General features: G+C 43.8%; 1 protein-coding gene across 1 annotated transcript in view; it reads right to left on the bottom strand.

Annotated features, from left to right (window-relative positions):
* Window positions 1–26,326, bottom strand: part of grm7 (glutamate metabotropic receptor 7) — a gene marked incomplete at both ends in the record, with an annotated part of 154,737 nt that overhangs the window by 57,042 nt on the left and 71,369 nt on the right. Inside the window, 2 exons of the mRNA XM_080846603.1 lie at window positions 21,896–22,050; window positions 24,101–24,236. Of these exons, the coding sequence (XP_080702729.1) occupies window positions 21,896–22,050; window positions 24,101–24,236 (291 nt within the window). The remainder of the gene's footprint in view (window positions 1–21,895; window positions 22,051–24,100; window positions 24,237–26,326) is intronic.

The following is a 26,326-nucleotide window of genomic DNA, read 5'->3' as shown; positions in this document are numbered from 1 at the left end:
TAATGTAATGTTTTGTGCAGCCTCCATTTGCCAAGATAATAGCTCCAAGTCTTCTCCTATAATGCGTGATGAGGTTGGTGAACACATGACACGGGATCTGAGACCATTCCTACATGCAGTATCTCTCCAGATCCTTCAGAATCTGAGGTCAACGTTTGTAGACTTGGCTACAGCTCACCCCACAGATTTTCTATGGGGTTTAGGTCAGGGGACTGTGATGGCCATGGCAAAACCTTTATTCTGTGGTCGGTGAACTATTTTTGTGTTGATTTTGAGGTGTGCATGGGATCATTGTCCTGCTGGAAGGTCCAACCACGGCCCATTTTAAGGCTTACTGGAGGGGGCTGTTAGGTTTTCACTTAATATCTGCTGGTATTTGATGGAGTCCATGATACCATGTATCCTAACAAGATGTCCAGGGCCTTTGGAAGAAAAACAGCCCCACAACATCAAAGATCCGCCACCATAATTCACATTGGGTATGGGGTGCTTTTCTATATGGCTATCTTTCTGTCTACACCAAACCCACCTTTGACGTTTGTTGCCCAAAAGCTTTATTTTGGTCTCATCTGACCATATAACTCGGTCCCATTGAAAGTCTGACTTTTGGGAAACTGTAGGCGCTTAAGTTTGTTGATTGGCAGCAGAGGCTTTTTTCTGGCAACCCTCCAAAACAACTTGTGGTGATGTAGGTGTCTGATGGTAGTTTTGGAGACTTTCTGACCCTAAGACTCAACTAACCTCTACAATTCTCCAGCTGTGATCCTTGGAGATTATTTTGCCAGTAGAACCCTCCCCCTCACGGTGCGTGGGGTCAATGTACAGACACGTCCTCTTCCAGGCTGATTTTTTAACATCTCCTGTCGCTTTAAACTTCTTAATTATTTTCATGATAGTGGAAATGGGTATTTTCAACTGTTTAGAGATTTTCTTGTGTCCATTTCTTGATTTGTGCAGCTCAACAACTTTTTGTCGCACATCGTCACTGTGTTATTTGGGTCTTTCCCATAGTGATGAATGACTAATGGAATTTGGCCTGTGTCACCTCATATTTGTACGCCAGTGGAACTGGAAGTCATGGTTGGCCTCATAAGAGTTCCTTATCAAACAGGTGAACTTAAAAATGTAAAACATGACTGGAAATATACGTTAGTTAGATTTTAATTAAAGATTTGTCTAGGGGTGCCAATAAATGTGGCACACATGTTTTGGGGGGAAATATTTATTTAATGTCAACAGGTTGTTTTTTTTCTTTCAATAATTTTTCTTCAATGAAAAGGTAAGATTTTTGTGAATATTTTGAGTGAAAGACCAAGAGGATAAACAGCAAAGACATAATTTTTTATAGCCTGTTTAGATCATATTCACTAGGGGTGCCAATATTTGTGGAGGGCACTGTATATATATATATCATTATAAATGGCTCTAATGATGAAATATTAAGCTGATGTAGCGTTTCAAATTGTTCATTAGTCTGATTTTTGTCTGCGTTGTGTTCACCTGCCCCACCCTTGTCCATGGTCTGTTTCCCCTGTTTATGTCAGGATCCTGCTCTGTCTGTTTTATGTTTGCCCTTTTTTGTCACGTGTTTCTTGTGTGTGTTTTTTGCCATGTGCTTCTTTGTGTTGTTCTGAACTCCGCCTCCACCTGCCTTCCACCATGTCTTGGTTTTTTCCATCCCCTACCAAACCTGCCTTGTTAATCACCTGGTTTGTTTCCCTAATTGGTTCCTGCTGTGTCTTGTTAATCAACCTTGTTTTAGTTTACCTGTGTCTTGTTAACTAACCTTGTTTTCAGGGCCCTGTTCGGCGTACGACTGAAGCTAAGATAATTAATTTAGCTCGCAACTGGAGATTAACTAGCTCGCTAAATGAGAACAGGCCAAACCGGTCTGGCGACGGGCGCTAATTTATTTTAACCTCAAGTTAATTTATCTCGTCAGCTAAATTGCGCGTGCACGTCTTGCTTCAAAAGGCAAGAAAGGTCGATCCCCAAAACCATGATTTTTTTGAAAGGTATAATGGTCTAAACTCAAAGAAAAAGACTATTTTTTTTCTCCGATAACGCAGGATATGATCATGAACGCGTTATGAAGAATTCAAGACCATAATCATGTAAAAATTCAACACTCCCGTGGCTACCACAGCAATATAAGAAACTGTCTATAAGAGGTATAATACGTGACATCTTCTCCCTACACGATATGGTACTATGGTGCAGCGGGTTAAGCGTTTGGCTTGCATGCCATAGATCACTGGTTCGACTCCCCTCACCCTCGTAAGAATTGTAGTTTTAAATCGCTTTGAATAAAACCGTCTGCTAAATGACTAAATGTGAATGTATTAATAAGAGATTCAATACATTTAAGCAATGAAAAGAAATTGTGTCTATTTCTCTCTTCTTATCATGCACCCACCTCCACCACCATTCACTACCGCACAAACACTAGACACGTTTCCAAAACTAAACGTTTGCAATGATGTAAGTTAAAGTAGGTAAAACAACTTTAGCCAATATCTATTTGGGTTATGTGCTCAAATTTCCTGGGATCAAAGAAAACGTTTGTATTCATGTGCAAACTAAAAATCACGTCTCAGGCAGCCTGAGACGTGATTTTTAGTTTGCACATGAATACTAACGTTTACATGAAAGTTATTTCGGGTTTATCAACTGTATGTCTCAACTGTACTATCTACCACTGTCATATAATTATGAGTGCTTTGTTCTCCGCATCGCCGACATTACAAAAATGAAGGCTACCACTGGCAAGAAAGTGATGACATTCAATGTTTGACGGTGGTGTAGCCTATGCAATAAATGACTCGAGAAGGTCTTCTAAATTAATTATTCCTTGTCGGGTGGATCGGTAGCGCTCATACAAGAACTCATCATTATGGAAAAATGGATCTTCTTGGCGATCGCAAAGAACTCTTTCTACGCTAATCAAACTGTCTCCTTGTCAATGGGATCCCTCCTTTTGGCGTGGGTATGGTAAGTTTAGCCAGCTAAACTTTGCTTAGCCTGCCCTGGAGCAGGCTAAGGCTAAGCGATTAATTACCATGGAAATTGAGCAAAAGTTGCTTCGCCGAATCCGCTAAAGTGGTGTTGTCTTTTTTTAGCCTGGAGTTTAGCTCGCTAAACCGCTTAGCGAGTGACGCCGAATAGTACCCAGTTCACCTTTGTCTTGTTAACTAACCTTGTTTTCAGTTCACCTGTGTCTTGTTAATTAACCTTGTTTTAGTTCACCTGTGTCTTGTTAATTAACCTTGTTTGAGTTCACCTGTGTCTTCATGTCTAGTTCCCCCTCTGTTATTTAAGTTCAGTCTGTCCTGTGTTCCCTGTCGGTTCGTAACTAAATGTTAGTCTTCAGTCCAGTTGGAATGGTGAGCAACTCTGTCTTTGTGGTGGTTTTGGAATACTCTTGGAGTTTTTGCCTGGATCTTCTGTGTTTTTGTGAATAAATCCATGTCTCCGGTGAACCCCGCAGCCTCCACTGCGGAACCAGACCCCGCAGCCTCTGCCGCTGTGCCTGCAGTCCCAGGCGCCCCAGTGCCTGCAGTCCTGAGTGCCCCTGTCCTGAGTGCCCCTGTCCTGAGTGCCCCTGTCCCAAACCTCCCATGCGCCCCTCTCCCAAGCACCCGTGTTCCTGCTTTCCATGTCCCGGTTGCAACAAACCCAGCCCCCGGTGCTGTCAGCCTTAGTGAACCAGTGAGTCCAGGCACCACGACCACCCCAGCCACTGGCGCTGCGACCCAAGCAACCTCTTGTGTGGTAACCAAGGCATCGCTCATGGACATCTTCCAGGTCCTGGTTGAGGAGGCGCTTCATGATCTCCTTGCTCCCAACAAGATGTCCGGCCGCCTGCCTCATTCTGGGCAACCACCCGGCCGTCTGCCAAAGACTATTCCCCTGTTCGGCGTCCCACCTGGCCGCCCACCAGATACTCTGCCCCTGTTTGGCCACCCAACCGGCCGGCCACCAGAAATTCTGCCTCTGCTTGGCCGCCCACCCGGTAAGCCACCAAACTCTTCGGCCGGCTAGCTGCCTGACCCGTGGTCCGTGTCAAGCTTTCTGCCCGCCTGCCTTGCCCTTGACCCCCTCCACCCACCCTACGAGGACTTTTTCGTTTTTTGTAAAGGCCGTCTGGAATCCGGCCCTTAAGGGAGGGGTACTGTCAGGATCCTGCTCTGTCTGTTTTATGTTTGCCCTTTTTTGTCACGTGTTTCTTGTGTCGTTCTGAACTCCGCCTCCACCATGTCCTGGTTTTTTCCATCCCCTACCAAACCTGCCTTGTTAATCACCTGGTTTGTTTCCCTAATTGGTTCCTGCTGTGTCTTGTTAATCAACCTTGTTTTAGTTCACCTGTGTCTTGTTAATTAACCTTGTTTGAGTTCACCTGTGTCTTCATGTCTAGTTCCCCCCCTCTGTTATTTAAGTTCAGTCTGTCCTGTGTTCCCTGTCAGTTCGTAACTAAATGTTAGTCTTCAGTCCAGTTGGAATGGTGAGCAACTCTGTCTTTGTGGTGGTTTTGGAATACTTTATGGAGTTTTTGCCTGGATCTTCTGTTTTTTTGTGAATAAATCCCAAGTGTGTATTCATCCGGTCTGCGATTGGGTCCTTTCCCTGCTGAATCCTAACAGTTTATTATCCCTGTGTATTAAACTCCAAGGCCAGCTGCATCATCAAAGATGCAGAGAAGAATTTGATGTGGAATCTCGAATCCAATCTTTGCACCACATCACACCGAAGCGATAATAGCATTGCCATAAGCCTGGCTTTAAAATGGCTTTTCCTTCAAAGTACTGTTTACAAAGTACCTAAAATAAGTGATATGTTCAGGCATGCACATCTCTGTCATAGCTACAGTAGGACAGCGTAAACAAGCACCTCTTCCTTAGCTGTTCTATTCACATGCTAGACTTGATCATTACTTGTGGCTTTATGGGCAGAGAGAGTCCACACGGGTAAGTCCTTTGTAAACAAAACTTCACCCAGCTCCAAGTATAATTCCTTCATTTTGAGGGAAGCCTACTATTTGGAAGAGCATGGTATAATTCCATCGAAGGAAATGTGATACATGTCCACTCGCACGCACGTGTAAACTGATGTATGGAGAGAACTGGAGAGTTTTTTTATTACAAAGCTTTTCAATTCCAAGGACAATGAGACAATGTAAAATAGTTACAACTATTATTTGATTAACTACTGTTATCTAAGAGGAACTGGATGATGAGTAAGATTCAATTCTAAATTCTATCTATCACATTTGTGTGTTGTGTAGACTTACATTTTCAGCACTGGCTAACATTATAAGCGTAATATATTTGCTAGGGGTCTTATGACAATTATTAATACGCCACATGTTCATAAACAATGAACAAGCCTTTCTGTGGCATTCCTTAGTGTAACATGGCCAGTCAGAAGTATTCTTTCTTAGTTCGCTGTGTGTGCTAGTGTGAGTTCTCTAGGTATTAACTATTTGTGTGTGTAGCTATAGAAGTTGATAGGCCTACTGCAAATAGTTTGGAGATTTTGAGCCATTGAGCACCAGCAACAGCAACTGTAACCATAATTGTACTAAAAATAAGACATGGTTTTCACAGGCATTTAATTCTGCAAAGTGATCTACCATCAGGTTTGATGAATTTCATTTTGGTATTGCCCCACCCAGTCTCAACCCAGAATCGTGTGGTTTTGGAAGGGCACACAGATAAATGCAATAAGGCAAAATTGCCAAAAAATAAGTGACCTCACCTCTTCACAAAATGTTCATAGGTCTGGACCCTAATGTTACTAAATCACAAAAGATCTTTGATTTTCTAACATACTACATGTACCAGAAATAAACACTGTTACTGGCATGAGACATAGCGCCATCTACCAAGCTTTTAAGCAATCATGGACAAAGTCATGGCCACAAGTTAAAAGTTGAATTGATTGCACGAGATGCATCATCCTTATGTCGGCCTATTAGAAAGGAAAAGCTTTTCTTTTTTTCCACCACACAGTAAATCATTGCGCCGTTTTGCCTGTTCTAAAAACCCACTAAAATGGGTAAATGGGTAAAATATGTCACTTATATGCCTCTCAAAGTCCAACCCTAACGTCCTTGTCGTGAGAGGTGGAAACAGGTAATGCTGGCCAATAGGGCACTGGTGAAGCTCATAAGCCAATCCCCTATGAAGTGGATAAAAATGATTACTGAAACATTGATGAAGAAAAAGAAACCCCCAACCTGAGAGAGGAAGACTCTCCAACCATACAGGCTGAAGAGGAAATGTAGACGCATTTCGAAAACCAAACGGAGAGGGTGCGTAAGAATCTTCTATCTCCCAGGCAACCCACTAACATTGCAACCTGGAACATCAGGAACATGTACACAGCAGGAAAAACGTCAACCATAGCAAGTGAGATGAAGAGGTACAAGATCTCTATCCTTGGTCTGTGCTAAACCAGATGGCTCCAGACAGAAGAGGTGAAACTGGCCAGTGGCGAGTCCATACTCTATTCTGGACACCCGGATGATAAAGCACCACACACAGAGGGAGTGGCCTTTATGCTTTCCAAAGAAGCACATAGGGCCCTCATCAGCTGGGAACCCATTAATTCCAGGCTTATCACAGCAAGATTCAAAACTACCCATAAAAGAATCAACCTATAACTCATACAGTGCTATGCACCCACCAACAACACAGAGGAGGAAACGAAAGACATCTTCTATAACCAACTACAACAGCTACTCTAGGCCAGGAAAGAAAAAGACATCACTATACTCATGAGTGACATGAACGCAAAGGTGGGAAACAACAACAGTGGATACTAACTGGTGATGGGGAAACATGGAATCGGCTGCATGAACGAAAACGGCGAGAGATTCGCAGACACCTGTGCTGACCACAATCTGGTCGTAGGTGGGTCAGTCTTTCCACATAAACCCATCCACAAAGCCACCTGGATGTCAACTGATCACACTACCGAAAATCAAATCGACCACATATGCATAAACAGGAAGTTCAGGCGCTCTCTCCTAGATGTCCGCGTGAAGAGGGGGGCAGACGCTGGTTCAGACCACCACCTACTGGCTGCAAAACTCCAACTCAAGCTGAAGTGATGCAACAACCTCAATACAAGAACAAAGTTCAACACCCAGCTCTTCCAGGACATAGGAACAACTTAACTGTACCAAACCAACTTACAGAACAGGTTTCAAGCCCTGCAAGAAGTACAGCACAATTCAGTCGAAGAGCACTGGAGCAACCTGAAAAACATATGGAAGGAGACGTGCCTAGAAGTAGTAGGGAAAAAAACAACAAACCACAAACCTTGATTATCAACAAACACACTGAAGAAAATTGAAGAAAGGAAGGCAAAAAAAAGACACACTAAACAAAAGCAAAACCAGACCAAAAAAGGCAGCAGCGCACAAAGAATATGAAACAGCAAATAAAGAAGTGAAGAAAAGCGCTGGAAAAAACAACCTCAAAGAACTCTACATGACACCAAGAAACTAGCTGGAAAGTTAAGACAGACAAACACCCACATCAGGGACAAACAGGGACGACTTCTCACCACCAAGGAAGAACAACAACAAAGGTGGACAGAGCACTTTAAGGAGCTGCTCAACAGACAGCCCCCTGCCCAAAAGGTAGAGATCCCACCAGCCACACACACGCTGGACATCAACTGCACCCCCCCAACAAGATCTGAGGTGAGGAAGGCCATCAAGGCATTACGACGTGGCAAAGCAGCAGGGCCAGATAACATCCCATCAGAGGCTCTACAAGCGGATCTTGACACCTTAACCACCATGCTCCACCAGCTTATACAGACCATATGGTTGGAAGATGGTAACATACCAACAGACTGGAAACCTCAGGGATTGCAACAGCTACCGAGGGATCATGTTGCTATCAACACCGGGCAAGGTGTTCAGCCGCATCATCTTGGAGCGACTGCGTAAGGGGGTTGATGATGACCTGAGAAAAAAACCAAGCTGGTTTCAGAAATAAAAGATTGTGCAGCGACCAAATTGCTAGCCTCAGGATCATCATTGAGCAGTCTATAGAATGGCGAACACCTGTGCATGTCAATTTCATAGGCTTTGAAAAAGCATTTGACAGCGTAGACAGGGAAATGCTATGGAAACTCATGGCCCACTATGGAATCCCCCCAAAGTACTAGGGATGCACGATATTGAATTTTAGCCGATATCCGATATGCCGATATTTACAAGCTCATTTTGGCCAATTGCCGATGCCGATACCGATACCGATATATACACCTCTGCTTTTTAATTATTGAAAAGTCTCTCCTGTACTAGAATTAATCTGTTATTATGCTAGGGTATTGCTGTAAATACAGGACATTACAGACTTGATGTGTATCAATTTAGAAATAGACATTCACTCATGAAACTGAAATGGTTTCAAATATGGCAGATTTATTTATATTTTCACGTCACAATTTTCATACTTGAACAGTACCTCCTTGAACTTGAACAACTACACTCTGGAAATGCAGCTTGGCTTACTTGGCAAGCTAACGTTGGTTAACTGACTTACAGTTTAATAACGTCCCTTCTAGGATTTCTAGACTAATCTATGTAACGTTATTGCCAAGTTAGCTGTTTAAATTCCACATATGGAAAAGTAAGCCATGTAGATCGCGTGGGCTCGTGACATAACGTTTCACATCGGGTCAAATGAGGCATCATCAACTTCTCTGGTGTCACGTAGCATGCTTGGCTAACTTTGCAAGCTAACCTTGGTTGACTGACTTACAGTTTAACAATGTCCATTCTAGGATTTCTAGACTAATCTATGTAATGTTATTGCCAAGTTAGCTGTATAAATTCCATAAATGCAAAAGTGAGCCATGTACATATAGCGTTGGCTTGTGACATAACGTTTCACATCCTGTGAAATGAGGTATCATCAACTTCTCTGGTGTCACGTAGCATGCTTGGCTAATTTTGCAAGCTAACCTTGGTTAACTGATTTACAGTTTAGTAACGTCCCTTCTAGGATTTCTAGACTAAGCTATGTAACGTTATTGCCAAGTTCGCTGTATAAATTCCATAAATGCAAAAGTGAGCCATGTACAGATAGCGTGGGCTTGAGACATAACGTTTCACATCCCGTGAAATGAGGTATCATCAACTTCTCTGGTGTCACGTAGCATGCAAGCTAACAAGCTAGTGTTGTCTAACTAACTCCGTGACTTATTAACGTCAATTAGCGCAACAGGTAATGTTGTAAAGCGTGGCACGTGGGTGGTCTGCATCTATGCATGCAACCTACATTATGGCCAAGCTGCATCTCCTCCTCCTTCTCCTGAAAAGTTTCCTGACAAATAGGCATTTTGTCATCATCCTCTGATACTGTGAAGAAGGATACTGCCACACAGCCGACGCTCATAAACATTTGCTTTGCGTGCGCATAATTTACACGTCACCTTATCGGCCAGGTACATCGGCAGAAATTTTTCATATCTGCAGATAGCGATAATTAAGTTTTTAAGCCGATAACTGCCGATACCGATGTCTTGCCGATAATATCGTGCATCCCTACAAAGTACACCAACATCATTAAGAACATGTACTGGGACATGGAATGCAACGTACTCTTCCAGGGAGGCACACAAGAAAAATTCAAAGTGCTCACTGGCGTGAAACAGGGCTGCCTGCTTTCCCCTTTCCTCTTTCTTCTGTGCATTGACTGGATCATGGTACAATCAACACACAATAAAAAGACTGGCATCCAGTGGAGTCTAGTAGAACATCTGGAGGACCTCGACTTTGCGGATGACATCGCACTACCCATAGCCACCAACAGATGCAGGACAAATCCCAACTGCTAGAAAAAACGGCAGCTGGACTTGGACTCAAAATAAATGGACCAAAAACCAAAGTAATGCGGATAAACACCAAGAGCACGGACCCAATAACCATCGGGGACCAAATGCTGGAAGATGTCGACAAATTCACCTACCTGGGAAGTGTGATAGCTGTTGATGGTGGGACAGAGGAGGACGTGAAGACAAGAATAGGGAAAGCAAGAACAGCATTCAACATCCTAAACAAAATTTGGAAAAGTAAAAACATCTCCCTCAAGACGAAGCTTCAAATCTTCAACTCCAACGTTAAAAACCGTGCTGCTTTATGGTTCCGAAACCTGGAGAATCACCGCTAACATCACAAGCAAACTTCAAACATTCATAAACCACTGTCTAAGACGCATCCTTGGAGCCTTCTGGCCAAACACAATTAGCAACATCAACCTGTGGGAATGCACGAAACAAGAAACCGTAGATATACAGCTGTTAAGGAGGAAATGGAGCTGGATTGGCCACACACTACGAAGAACACAACAGCAATAACAAAACAGGCACTGACATGGAACCCACAAAGCAAGCGGGGTAGAGGACGACCCAAAAACACCTGGAGAAGGAGCACAGAGCAGGAATTCAAGAAGAAGGGGCTGACGTGGAAACAGCTGGAGAGGAGGGTGGAAACAATTCATCCTATGTTCCGAGAGGAATACTAAGGCCTAACTAACTAATGTCACTTATGGAAATCCAGGGGTCACAAATTGTAGTAACTCAATTTTTTGAACAAGCGATTAATGAGAAGTAAAATTATTTGGCGTAAAATTTGCGAAATCAGGAACGTATTCGTATAGAAAGCGGTCTGGGCATCTTTTTGACCATTTTTCTTTGTCCACAACTGTAGGGGAAGGGAAGACTAAGAGTGAACAGGATCAGGCCACAGACAAAAATATTACAACAAAATTATTGCCTGCATGTCATGCATCTCTTTTCCAGTTCCTTTATCTCTTGTCACATCTTAGTATCCAGAGTCCTTTATACAAGCTACACTTACTGACAGGCTGCCAGCAAGATTTCAGCCTGGGTTGGCTGACTAGCGCACGAGTATCCACTGTCCTGCACACCATCCCACTTTACCAATGACAGTGGTATGCTAAGAAGTATCCTGCATCATGAAGAACAATGTGTGGAAATGTTTGAAATATGCTGACACAAACCCTTAACCTCAATCCAACAGCAAACCTATGAGTCTTACTGCACAGCAAGAACAAGGTATTTGTGAAGAAGGTGGTGAAGCTTTTGTTCAACCAGTTGTTCCTGCGCTGATGTGCAAGATATCAATACAGAATGTTGAATGGATGTAGAACTTTGAAGGAGGAACCTTCACCTCATTACATTCCACTACGGACCGTAGTTTTCCACAGCCTTTCTACAGTAGTTTACCTGATGGTGGAAATGTTTTACTTGGTTGAAAATTATATCTGTGTTGTGAATTGCTAGTATCACAAATAAAACCATTTCCAAGTTCCAACCAAGTTTGTGTCAGAACAAATCAATAATTGAATCATGTGTCGTATCAATGATTCAATCATGTGCTACCACAGGGCCCTTTCAAAAAAGCATGATTAGGGTGCATCCAAGGGCTGCTGTCTAAATATTTCAGCAAACATGAGCTGTTTTACCTGGCAATGGAACAGATTTAGAATAAACAACAATAGGAGTGGGCAATAACAATTCTTGCAAAACAAAATGCCATACAGCTTGTCAGATGGCACTTACAGTACATTTAATTTAAATGAATAATGCATCAATATGTATCTCACATATAAGCCATTAATAAAACACAAACTGATAACATCATACAATTTAAAGTAACTTTGTTTATTCTTAAGTTGTCTTTAAAATAGAAATAAATGGTAAAGAATATAAAAACTAAATTACCTTTTGTGCTTTGGTGCACTGATAATGTTGCACTGAGCATTAGTTATTAGCATCAGTGTATTTATGTTTTAAACTGGATTTGACTGCACACATGGTTTCCAGTAGAGTTGGACCAATAGGAAGTGATTTCTGTCACGGAGAGTCAGTCCAGTGCCTACAGCCCTTTCTCATGCCACATCCCCTAACACCATCTAATTTCATACATTATTATCCAATAAAATGAAGAGAAATGGAAATATGAAAAGATGTCTTGCTCATTAACCTGGATCAAAGGGGTTCCCTTCAGACAGTAATATTATTTTTTGGGTTATCTGCCCCCTCTTCCCATCTCTGATTTTCAAGCCGAGTGAGAAAAATGTGCAATACAGGTTACAATCCAGCTCGACATTTGTGCTATCGCTCAGTCGTATTCTTCTGTTCACACTTCATTTCTCCCACCATTCCTCACCTTTAACCTCATCACCTAGATATATGATTTCATTTTCATATTCTGTAGCACACATGACAGTTATCCATTCCAAAGCAATAAAGACTTTCTACTAATAGTTGATTGTTAGTAGCATGATTTTATACACTGCGTGAGATAAGCCCTGTCATGCACATCTCCAGGGGGCGAGGGGGAGTGGGAGTGGGGGGGGGGGCTGCATCACATGACCCTGTTGGTGTGTCATAGTGATGCAGGGGCCTGGCAGTTTGGTGGATTACAGACTGTTAACCTTGAACCTCATTACATGATATGATGTTTGACATGATTGTTCTAGTCATCACCGTTTTAAAAACTGGTACAAATGATAATACAATTATAATAATACTAATACTACTTTTATTACTACTATTACTACTGATACACCTATAATTTATTATTATAATAATTATAATTATCGTTATTACCTTTAAATCATTTTGCATTTCAGTCATAGGCAAGGGTAAGACTAACAGGCCAGTTTTATTCTGTGTGGGACAAACCACACCAGGAGGATATTTTAAACTATATTAAAAAAAATCGTACTATAAAATCAACTCTGAAAGTGTAGAGAAATTTAGAGAAAATAAAGGTGTGGCATTGTGAGCACTGTACAGGTTATTTGTTCTCGCTTATGAGCTATACAAAAGGACATAATCTAGATTTCATGTAAGTGGGAATAAGTTTTCAACAAATGGGAGTATGTCATTATGTTTTGTGATATTACCTAGATATTGAAAGATAATAAGGTATGTCCTTCCATTTGAACTCATCGTTGATCAGAAATATATCCATTACATCATCAGTATGCTACAGAGAATTCTGAGACTTTGAATACTTGATGTGGTTGATGCAGTCACACAGATGGCTTATGGAAATGGCAGCCTCAAGTACCACATATAGCATCTGCATACTGGGGGAGGGAGATGTTGTAATTATTGAATTCCTTTGGCCAGCAGAAACATATAAAGGTTGACCAGCTGTAGTCGGTAGGCCCAGAAAAAAAACCTTTTAAGGCACAACATGAAAGAGTCTGTGATATGGAAATGTGAATCTCTAACACACATACATACTTGATTTAAGTCAATCATAAGAATTTGTGAGCTGAAACATGATGTATCTGTCTCTGTTCTTCTCTGTGCTGACGTTTCTAACTCTGTGTATGTGCTTAAAAGTGTACCTTCTGTGTGTGCGCGCGTGTGTTGTGTGTGTGTGTGTGTGTGTGTGTGTGTGCCAGTGGCGTGTCCACACATTTTTGATAGGGGTGGCACCAGTGGGGCACTGACGTATGCAGGGGTGGCATGAAGTGTGAGCAGAAGCGCCTGCGCAGAAATTTTTCTCACATGCAAAAGTGGAACCGTGGTTCCTTATCGCAGGAATCTGCGATATAACAACGGGACTTGACCTAGTGTCATGGACTGGTTCGAAGAACTTATTCATTCACGCCGCTTAGGCAGGGAGAAGCGCGCTGTGCTCTGGCCCCGCCCCCACCGGAGCCTATATAAACCACAGCCCGCTACTCCATCATTCTTTTCAAAATCTTCGCGTAAGATTTGGACTCCAAGAATATTCTCTACGCTATAACTGGTCGTATAAATACTTGTTTCTATTTTCAACTGATTAATACTCATTACGAGCTGGTGAGTTTCGGGTTATTTTAACCTTCACTACCTCAAGAGTGCTACAAGTACGACTTGCTTTTAGAAAGTCAAGTTCATGTCAGCAACGTGTTAGACTAGCTAGTCTCTGACTAGCCTGCTAGCGGGGTTTGCTAACCTCGTGTTGGTGATAGTGTGCTTATTATTTCTCTGTGTGCTTAACATTTCTCCCTTTTTACAGAGATGTCGCGCCAGAGCTACCCGGGGTGTTGCCATGCCAAGGAGAAGGGCGACCGTCACCGACGTTGTGTTCTCTGCCTCGGTAGGGAGCACACGGAGGCGGCGGTGGGTGGCATCGACTCCGGGTGCAACATTTGTGCTACGATGACCGTAGCCAGGGCCAGGAGACGTTTCGCGCTATGGGAGCGCGATGACACAGCGACTGCAGTGCCAACCGGGGAGCGGTCCCCGGTCGGGCTGGTCGCCTCCTCGGCCCCAGGCAGTTCAGTGCCCGGTGACCGCCCTGGGGCGGGAACCGGCGGGGCTGTCAGTCCCCTTTCGCCTCGCCTGCCCTCTTGGTCAGCCCAGACCCTGAGGTGGTGGAGTTACCCTCCGGATTTAATGCTATCTCCGGTGGGCGATTTGATTTTGGGCTGGATACTGAGAGTCTGGTGGACTACTCGTATGCCTCTGGCGAGGAGGAAGAGGAGGAGGAGGGGGAGATGGATGTGGCGCTACCACGGGCTAGCTCGCCCCCGGTCACATCGAAAATGCTGGGCCAGCAGCTACACGAGGTGGCTATGAGAGCGGCGCACGCTCTGAGTCTCCCTCTTCCTCCTCCGCCCAAGGGACGATCATCCCTGCTGGATGGGATGTTTTATGGGGGCCCTCCAGTGGTGGCTCAGTGCACCCTCCCCGTCTTCGAGGAGGTGCACGAGGAAGTCAAGGCTACGTGGGGTACGCCCTACTCGGGGCGAGCCCCTGTGCCAGGCTTCGGATGCTACTTAAATGTAGACAAGGCGGAGGAGTTTGGCTACCTCACGTTCCCTCCGGTTGAGGAGGCGGTTGCGGGCTACCTTGCCCCTTCCACCCCCACGATGCGCCTCGGTCATGGACCCCAGTTGCCTACTGGGGTGGCCAGGCATCAGGCGGCGCTGGCGGAGAAGGCTTATTTAACGGCTGGGCAGGCGGCGTGTTCTACGAACACGGCCGCGCTGCTACAGCGCTATCAGGCTAAGCTCCTGGCAGAGCTCGCAGCATCGATGGGGGAGGGCAACGAGACCGTAGTGGAGCTCCGGCGAGCTACGGATCTCACGCTGCGTCTGACGCGGTGCACTTCCCAGGCTCTGGGGAGAGTCATGGGAGCGAGCGTGGTAACCAACCGGTCATTGTGGCTGTCTCTGTCTAAGATGACAGACAGGGAGAAGGTGCCCCTGCTCGACGCACCAGTCTGCGTCAAGGGCGCGTTTGGCGAGGCGGTGGAGTGCATGTCTGCTAAGTTCTTGGAACAGCAGAAGAGCAAGGAGGCGTTCCAGGCGTGGATGCCTCGCTCAGGGAGCTCTGACGCCCAGTATTCATCGGGACAGCGAACCCCGAGTGCTGGGCAGAAGAGGAGCGGGTTTAAGTCCCCCGTTCCTCCGGCAAAGATGCAAGCCGGAGCTCGAGGGTGGAACAGACATAAGTTCCGCCCCGCGGCACAGCCGCAAGCACAGCCACAGCCGCAGCCAGCGCGCGCTGCGCAGGGCGATACCCACCAGGGACGACGTGGCCGTGGTAGAGGCTACAATAAGAATCCGTCATCCTGAGAGAGGGTTCTTGTCCACGGAGGGGAGAGTGGTGGATCCCTGGCCACCGAGGAAAGCTTTGAGTCGCTCTCATGCACAGATCATGACAAGCACGGTAAAAGTATCCCAACAAGCACAACATTCAAAGGTTCATGTCATTCACCCTGCCCCTTCGGGGCCAGTTATAAGGTATGCTTGTGTAACTCTCCCCGCAACGCAGCCCCAGCGTTTGCAAAACAATTTTTTTATTCAAACCATGTGGGAACAGCCCCCAACCTCACCCCCCTCCTTATGCGGAGCGGGGACAGGTTTAGGTTTAGAAAGATTGACAATGAGCGGTTTAGAAACCGACAGATTCAACCTGAAGCCCAGCCTAGCGGACTGTGCGGACGGTTGGCGCGCATGCGCAGCACCACCATGGGTGATAAAAACTATTACAGACGGCTACGCGCTGCAGTTCGCCCGCCCCCCTCCGAGGTTCAGCGGTGTGATCCAATCAGTCGTGCCTCTGGAGCAGACGAGTTTCCTATTGGAAGAGATAAGCTCACTGCTCAAGAAAGGTGCTATAACAGTGGTCCCTCCCGAGGAGACGAACGCTGGGGTATACAGCCGATATTTTCTCATTCCAAAGAAGGATGGGAATTATCGACCCATACTAGATCTACGCACGTTGAACAAAGCATTAAAAAGATTGAAGTTCAGAATGCTGACTCCACGAAAGCTCATTCAGTGCATACAGCCAAACGATTGGTTTGTCTCCATAGATCTAAAGGATGCATATTTCCATATACCGATTTGCCGCAGACACCAGAGGTTTCTGAGGTTCGCGTTCAAAGGAACAGCATACCAATTTCGTGCCCTCCCGTTCGGCCTGTCATTAGCCCCGAGGGTGTTCACGAAATGCGTGGACGCAGCAGTCGCCCCGTTAAGGCAGCGAGGAATACGAATCCTCACTTACCTGGACGATTGGCTAATATGTGCACGATCAAAGTCAGCGGTGGAGCAGGACTGCCATCTAGTGGTGGCACACCTGCATCGACTAGGCTTTGTTATAAACAGGGAAAAAAGTGCGTTGGTCCCCCAACAGCGCGCCCCGTTTCTAGGCATGGTACTGGATTCCACCTCAATGAAGGTGTCTCTGTCCCCAGCAAGGATAAGGGCCATTCAATCATGCGCTCGCCAGTTCAGGCAGGGGCGGACGGTGACGTCTCTTTGCTGCCAAAGGCTGCTAGGGATGATGGCGTCAGCCGCGGTTGCGTTACCCCAAAGGCTATTACGCAAGCGGCCGTTTCAAATATGGTACCTCTCCATGAAGCTCAGCTCCACCAGAGATAGGTACCGCAAGCTGACAGTGAACGCCAGATGCATGAAGGCGCTGGCGATCTGGAAATCACCCCGGTTCTTCGCCACAGCGGGCTCGATGGGCGTGGTGACGCACCGCGTTGTAGTGACCACAGACGCCTCCACAACAGGGTGGGGGGCGGTCTGCGAAGGGAGATCAGTGAACGGCCTCTGGACTGCAGAGCAGGCCAAGTCACACATCAATGTGTTAGAGCTACAAACAGTGTTTTTAGCCCTGCAGCATTTTCTACCCAGATTAGATGGTCATCACATACTGTTGAGAACAGACAACACCTCTGCTATGGCATATATCAATGGCCAGGGAGGGGTGCGTTCTCAGTCACTGTATCAATGGGCGAATCGCCTGCTCTTATGGGCAGCAGCGCACTTTCCCTCAGTCAGAGCGGTACACATACCAGGCAAGCTCAACTACGGAGCAGACCTACTATCGAGAGGCAACCCTCGGGCGACGGACTGGACTCTGCACCCTCAGGTAGTAGAACAGATATGGCAACGCTTTTACAAAGCGGAGGTGGATCTGTTTGCCAACAGAGAGAACACCTGTTGCCCCCTATGGTTCTCACTGGGGGGCGACAGTCCCCCGTTGGGCGTGGACGCGCTGAGCCACCAGTGGCCGAGCTTGCGTCTGTATGCTTTTCCCCCGATCCCGCTTCTCCCACCGCTGTTAAGCAGAATATCGGTCGAGGGCAAGGAATTATTATTAGTGGCCCCCCATTTCTCCAGCAGTTATTTGATGAGGGGAAGGCGGCTTCCACTCTCAAGGTCTACCTGGCAGCCATCTCCGCCTGCCACGCAGGAATTAATAATAAATCCCCGGGCTGTCACCCATTAGCGTCACGCTTCATGGCAGGCGTGAGACGTCTCAGAGTGCCGAACAGACACCTGATACCGTCATGGGATTTGCTGATTGTATTACGTGCGCTGACAGGGCCTCCATTCGAGCCCCTGGAGACAGCGGACATAAAATATGTTTCATTGAAAACGGCGCTGTTGTTGGCATTAGTGTCAGCAAACCGCGTTAGTGACATGCAAGCCCTGTCTGTCAGTCCATCGTGCCTTCAGTTCTCGATAGCTGGGGACAAGGTAGTGATGAGACCGAATGCTGCGTACACACCCAAGGTGGTAACAACCCCGTTCCGCAATCAGGTGGTTGAGCTGGCAGTGTTCTCGCCTCCCCCGTTTGCGTCAGCAGAGGAGGAGCGCTTGAATACATTGTGCCCGGTGCGCGCCCTTCGTGGCTACGTAGAGCGCACCAAAACGTTCCGACGGTCAGATCAACTGTTTGTATGCTTCGGGGCGCAGGCAAAAGGCAGACCTCTATCTAAACCCAGCTTATCCCGGTGGATAGTGGAGGCTATAGTGTTGTCTTATACAAGTTTGTCTCTTGACCCCCCCGCTAAGCTTCGTGCGCATTCGACGCGGGGGGTCTCCTCTTCCTGGGCCTTGTTGAAAGGCGTGTCAGTGGAAGATATATGCAAGGCAGCAAGCTGGAGCTCTCGCCACACTTTCATTAGGTTCTATATGTTAGATGTGACGCAGCCTAGTTTCTTGCAAGGCGTTCTGCAGGCCAGCAATGTGGTACCGGCAGAGCCTGAGGAGGATTAGAATGAGATAATCGTTCATCGGTTCTACGTGGTAGAATGCATGAACGAGATACTAAACGTAAGAATGTTTAATTAAACATAGGTTCATCTGCCTCTGCTGGTCACGACGCAACGAACCGACCAAGGGTCGAATATATGGACAAGGGGATAGTGATTCCCTCAACATATGTGCACGGTGAAGTGCTAGTAAGTGTTCACAAGCACAAATAAGGCCCTATGAACGTTCACCACCAGCTGCTGTATGAACCTCCGTGAGGGCAAAGCATAATAAAGTTGGGGTGATATGGCAATCACTGTATTTACACGTGCTAATGGAAACTGTCCCGTTGTTATATCGCAGATTCCTGCGATAAGGAACGTCTTGGTTACTTACGTAACCTCGGTTCCTTAAGCACGGAACAAGATATAACAGTAGTTGCGTGATACAGTGTTTTTTTTTTCTTCTTCTTCTTTGGGTGGGTGTTTCAACGCTCAGATTTTGATCCAAGAATGATGGAGTAGCGGGCTGTGGTTTATATAGGCTCCGGCGGGGGCGGGGCCAGAGCACAGCGCGCTTCTCCCTGCCTAAGCGGCGTGAATGAATAAGTTCTTCGAACCAGTCCATGACACTAGGTCAAGTCCCGTTGTTATATCTTGTTCCGTGCTTAAGGAACCGAGGTAACGTAAGTAACCGAGACGTTACCATGGTTAACACAGCAATACTAACACGTTGCAATGTGCGATATGCAAGGGCGTCAGTTTGTTTTTAGAAGTGGTGGGGACAATAACCAAGCTTGAATGTGGTTTGAAAAGTGCTGGGTACCCTTATGTAAGCTATTCATCCATTCAACGTTGCATTACAATATGCTCTACAGTGTATTGTCAGGTGTTGAAAATCCCATTCGAACAATAAAAAAATTGATAATCTCGTGGTTGACAACAGCACCAGCTTGCTTATTTTACCAGATCATAACGGTCTCAATTTAAGACATACCGTTAGCTAGGCTAGCTGTAGGGATCGTTACCTCATCTGTGACTAGCAAGCTCACATCTGGCAAGTCAACGCCACATCTTACCTTATCACTGTCACCAGTCGGTGGTTTTCCAAATTAAATGCAGGCTAGAGTAATTTATTTATTTATATTTAATAACACCTAAAACAAAATTAGACTGACGGAAGAGATTGACAGAGGCAGCCACGAGTTCATTCGTGTTAAGGTCGGATTTTACTTCTCCGTACAGCACGATTTTGGGCTCTTTTAAACTCTGGCATCAACAGACAGCCTACTACATGCACTCGCTCACACAAGTCCCATTAAAAGTACAACCGCGCACGAGAGGGAGATAAGCATATTGAAATTAAACTATTCACATTGCAAGAACGGAATGAAATAGCCTACACATTACACATGATAGGCATCTGCTATGCCCAAATAAAACTCACATTGTATGCTACACCAGAAGAGGCACAACAAAAGGGTCTTACCATTGAAGAGATTTTTTTTCTTGTAAACTTGAAGTCCACATACAACGCAAGCACGGGATTTTTCAATATGTTGCAATCATTTTTCGAAACCTCCACTAAAAACCACTTGTCAGGCACTTGTTAGGTCTCATACAACTTTAACTGTGATGTGTTTTCCTTTTATTTCACAACTTATTTATTGTATAATTCACGATAGCAGTTGCCCCTTCTAAACATTAGGATACACATCGTATCGTCTCGTCACATGATCAAATAGAGATTTGACATTGGACAACAACACAACAATCACCCAGAAATCATCATTGAAAATCTGAATATGACGAAATTACCGAAGAAAATAACAACGTTTTCATGTAATTGAATCATTTTTTAATAGTGTCTATAGTGTAAGATAAGCATATCATTTTGTTGTAGATTGCTATTGTTTCTCCCACAAAAAATACCCACCATGATAAAGACAAGTTTGCCCTTTCAGGCGTATATATACCATTGGACAAGATCAGATTACTAACACCTGTAGCAATGGGTAATCGCAGAAAACCGCAATGATATCATTTGTCTTTTGCTACTCCGCCTGCTATTGTACTCCTACGCGCATACGGCATTATTTACATACTAATATTGGGGTGGCACTTGGGGTGGCCAATCAGATTTCAAGGCTGGCCCGTGCCACCCTAGGCCACTCCCTGAACACGGTGTGTGCGTGTGTGTGTGTGTGTGTGCAGTGGTGTAGTACAGGCATTGCATTGCGTATACCCACTTCTCAAAACAGGGCGTTTATCCTGTGCTGTATGGGCTGCTTAAAAAATTAAGAGTATACCCACTTCTCCAAAGACCACTACACCAATGTGTGTGTGTTTGTAAGCAACGGCTGATAAGAACTAGTAGTCCTTCTTTTCTGCCTTGCTGATGCATCAGTTACAAAAATCAGTCACTATATCCATTATGTTGTTTAAGACCTTGACAAGAGTTATGTCAGTACTAGCTGTACAGCATACTTAAATGTATCAATACATTTCTGGTGATTTGGATGATCAGTAAGTTGAATGGACACTATTTTCTCTATTACTTTGAGTTGGACACGGAGTTTAGAAATAGATAAGCACCGTGGTATCAAGCTCACCTCACTTAATTAATGGTGCAGGAATAGCAGTCACAGGAGTTTGAGACTCCTGTTGAGGGGAGTTGCCACTACAGACACTGTCTGACAATACTTGAAAGTAGTACAAAGAGGTCTGTACCAAGCAGATTCCAGGCACAATATTTTTTCTGAGAGTATGTTGACATTGATTCTGGGACAAGTAAAAAAGTATGTTTGTATATCCCCTTTAGAACTCCACTTTAAAGTCTTGGCACACTCAAGATGAAACATACAAAGCCAATTGATACATACAGCCTGTCACTTTGTCTGTCATATACATATTTTACAGCCAAGGACCAAAATAAGTGATAAATGGTGCTTTTGATAGTGTTTCTTATGTTAGCCAGTCCCACTTTGTCTGACTTTACCTACATTTAGAACTCTGAGAAAAAGGACAATTTCTTACATCCGATGGTTACTAAGGCAGATGTAGAGGATGGGACACATGTTGTTATATCTTTATCAAGTGACAAATACGAGATGTGGCTCTTAGGTAATGAGACTAATGCTCTAAATTAAATTGTAATGAATTTTCATATACTCATATAATTCGTATATACTCGTTAAAACAGTCTCGTTATTTAATAACCACACCTTGTATACCACAAATCATTGCCTTACAAAACATTTATTTTCATTGTATTATAAAAAAAAACATTTGTCAGTGCAATGGCTCATATATTGATTTGTTTGATGCAACATATTGTCTTACCAGCGATAGTGGCTCTCTTTGGGAGGATGGTGATGGCTCCCACTGCAGCCTCCTCCAGCAAGTGAATAGGGCTGTTCTTGGCTCCCCAGCTGTCTGAGCCAATCCACAGAAAATGCCCAACTTTCTCTGCTTTCTTACTGGCATTGAGCATTCCCCTGGAAAGTCACCCATCCACAAGTCAGTCCGGCCCTCTCATAGGGAATTGATATCCATACAGCCAGAAGTGACTTGTTATTACCACAATGATTTTGCTATGGGTTGTAATACGTTTTCCAAAGCATCTCCACAAACAACAAACATCTTTTAGTACATTACGTGTATACATTTTTATGACATTTACTACTGCAGACTAGCATAATTTAAAACAATTGTGAAATAAAAGAACAATTTCTTAAAAGAATCAATGAAAACTAAATGTTCTTTTGTTGTGAACACTCAGACGAGTAATCGTTTGAATTATATATACCGTAAATCCTCAAATAGTGGCCAGGGCTTTCATTTACTAAGGCACAGCGCACCGGCCTTTATTTGGGGCAGGCTTGTATTAGGGGCAGGCCTGAATTTCTTACATATCTTCTGTTATATAATTGTATTACCGGTATTTAAATCAAATAATGGGCATAATTCAAGTAGCCTAATATCATTCATTGCATGCGTTCAACATTTCCTGCACATTGCGTAGCGCTTTATGTGCAGTGTTAACGTAACAATAAACATAGAAGTTATGGTCTCCACTGTCAGTCACGGAGGAAAAGATTTCCAAAGCTTTGTTTGTTAATAATTTTTCTAGACACTCTATTATGCTTACTGCGGACTGAAAAAATCCATATGTCGAGGCTGGTTTCCTAACTAACTTTCTTCCTACCTCCACCTGCTAGTCGGGATCTGGGCCTCGTTTCCCGATAACGACGTATCTTAACGGCCTACGTGGATTTTCGCGACATCGTAGACTAAGTAACACTTTCTATTTATGTGCGTTTCCCAACCATCAACTTAAAGTCAGGTGCACGAGCGCAACGTGCACGAGTTCTTAAGTATCTCTTAGGAGCTGTTTACGTCACGTTAACCTGTTTACGTTAATTGCTGTGAAATTAGCTAGCCTATGCGTGCATCGAACGTGCACTGTGCACTGAATTCGGGGCGGGGATAGTCACGCCATCTCCAGCAGAGTATTTAAACTGTGTTCCCATTGTAAGGACATTTATTACGATCTGTCTGAGAGTGGGCTGTCAAAGCTAGCATCATCAAAGTCATACAGTACAGTAGGCTACATACATTCAATAAAATTAACCTACATTTGAGTCCAACTGCATGACCATTCTTACCCTACACTTACCCTTACAATAAAGAAGTGATCCTATTTCAACCATAACTTCATTTTAAATAATTTCTTTCTTTATGACATTTAGTTTATAGTTTAGACAGCAACGTTGACATCTATATTCAACTGCATCCACTAATTTCAAACTTTATTTGTTGGTAACTCTCCAAAAAGGCTACCATTAACACATTTCTTAATGAAAAGGAAACATGCATCACAATAATACTTCAGTGTAACCTGTACCTATGTGGAGTGCAAATATGTCTTGCCATTACACTACCCAACAGCTCTACGTCTGCTAACACTACAGAATGCATAATTCCTACGGGCACTGCACTAGTTTTGTATAGCCTAATCTTTATTTTCAAATACTCAATATTCTTTATTTCTATTTTGATGGGAATAGGCAGGTGAAACAATGACATTCTCATGATGTGCTATACACAGAAACATCCTTTGGATTTCTTCTATTATAGGGCGAACGATAACAATAACAAATTCGCCTAGTAGTCTTACGTGGGAAAATTTCTTTTTTTAATGCAAACATGCATGAAATTAGCCAACACCATTAAACATTAGGAGAACATGTAATCATGAAATGCATTCAATTAAATTGGGATTTCTACTTTGTGCCGATGGACTGATGCCGGTAGGCTACAGTAAAATAGGCTACTTTATTTTACCCCCGGCCTGTATTCGGGGCCCGGTCTTTATTTGTCGGTATCGACCACACACCCGGCTACTATCTGAAGCCTGGCGTCTAATTGAATCCCGGTCTTTATTTGAGGATTTACGGTGTATATAGATATATATTTATATATATATATATGTATTACTTCAGTTGTGTATATCATTTTGTACACTGAGCAGTATATAGTACTTACCGGATATCCTCATCTGAGGCAAAGATAATAACTGCCCGGGCATTATTGGTGCTGTAAAGTTGGTCAATAATCTTGTCGAAATCAGCCTGCTTACGATCGTGAGGAATTTTTAAGGACTGGGCAATGCAGATTCCACCTGGGGAAAACCAAAGATAAAGCCGTACATCAGTTTTTAGCAAAGCCTTTCTCTGGAAACATAATCGAGAATGCATTAAGCTTCTTCAATACTGTCCTATCATCAGTCTCTATTTTTAGATGTATTTCGACACAAACCCTATAATATTAGACGACATACGATCTGTTCTTATTCAAAACCAAACATATGGGGGGGGGAAACAGGAGTTTCCCCACACAAAGCGCTGGCCATTGCATATGGCCACAATCCAAAGAAATCCAGTCTATTGTTGCCAAAGCGGTTGTAAAAGTTATATGTGACTTGTATTGACATGGGCTTCTTCACTGCTGCATGCTTTAAATCATTCAGACAGCATGCATCCATTTTCTCCACTCAAAAATAGCCTCACACAGTAGAACATTGATTTTATGTGCACAAGGTTGAGGAATTGGTGATGTGATAAAGATTAAACATGGGCTAAGGCCTTAAAGGCACAGACCTCAGTTCTTGCTAAAGGTTGTTGATATTGGCGGTCAATAGCCAATCAAATTACCCCCCTCCTTCATGGTCCTCAAGCAATGTGTTGATTGGCTGGAATGCTGTGTTGCTGAACCACTTTCTTCAAGAACTGCACCTTTAACTTTAGTCTCACTTTCAAATTTATTTTTAGGAAAATGTTGATGCGAAAGTTTGTATTAGGTGCTTAGTTTAACCTCTTGGCATTGGTTCCATGATGTAGTTCTTTTTGTCAATAGTTCATATCCATCACACCTTAACAAATTTGCAAAAAATACCAACTTGAACCCAAGAACTAAATCAAACCTGTCTTATGAGCTACATTCTTACTCTTGTTATAACACAGACTTATCAAAGATACTGTCAGAGACAACAGGATATGGTTCATGAAACAACTTGGTGAGACATGTTCAGTGGCATTAAACTTAATATGCAGTTTGCCACATTGACAGTGAACTAACACAACCCCTTTTATTGTGAATAGAGCAGAACATGCAGTTAATTGTATCTAATAGCATCTTATAATCTTAGAAACCATCTAATGTTATAATGTTCAGTCTGCAGTATGACAAGTCACTGCGACCAGTAACATTTCTTTGTTTTCCTAATGACAGTCAATGAAGGTCAAAATATGTTGAACTTTGTGAACGTTATCTAGACATCTGGGAGTAAGTATTATCAACAGGTGATAAAATAGAACTGAGTTTTATCAACGCCAGATTCCATTACAGTTTCATAACAGCAAACCCCAACTTTCCTTTGTGCTTATGACCTTCCGCCCTGTAATCTTTTGGATACATTATGTGCATACAGTGAAAGTACAGTATCCTGCATTCTGGAGTGGACATCTTGAAGTACCATAATAGGTCAGAGAGGGTCAAATCTGTAATAATTAGGTAGGCTGTACTATAAAGGCCAATGTGCTCTTTGTTTTAGTATCAATGATTACATGTTAACTCTAAAGCATATAGTGGCCTAGATTCTATGAATGTACACAGAAAATATAGTAATTCATTATTGTAGTGGACTGGGTGGGTATCTGAATATAACAAGCTATACTATTCTATACTCTATCTATATATCTATAATTATAATGGGTTATATCCTCGTTGTACAAACATACAGTATATTATTTTCTGGAAGAAATGAAAAGATTACCACACAGCCAATGGGTGCTGAAAATATTAGTTGGATCAAAAGCCTCTTATAATGTATTCCTCAGAGGTTGTTGATGTATTATTTTTCCATCATGGTACTTGAAGGGTGATGAGAGTGCTCTATGAAATAAATGATTAAGATTCAAGGCACTTCCTGTCATTAATGCCATAAATTATGCCCAGTGATGGGAAGAGAGAAGCGGGGAAGGGAGAGGGAGAGGGAGAAGAGGGGTGAGAGATAGATTCGCATTAAGTCCAAAGCAGCAGTCGAGGGTAGATGCTATCAATGTGCCTCTCAATGGATTTACAAAGAGGGGAAAAACCTTGATGGGATGGAATTTGTGCTACACAGTTTCAAAATGTATGACATGACGGAGCACAGCAGAAAAGCATTTCAGATTTGCATATCTCCAGAACTTCTTACAATAACTAATAATA

The sequence above is a fragment of the Sprattus sprattus genome (assembly GCF_963457725.1).
Source record: "Sprattus sprattus genome assembly, chromosome: 10".
NCBI lineage: Eukaryota > Metazoa > Chordata > Actinopteri > Clupeiformes > Clupeidae > Sprattus > Sprattus sprattus.
This window is presented reverse-complemented; position numbering and strand designations above follow the sequence as displayed.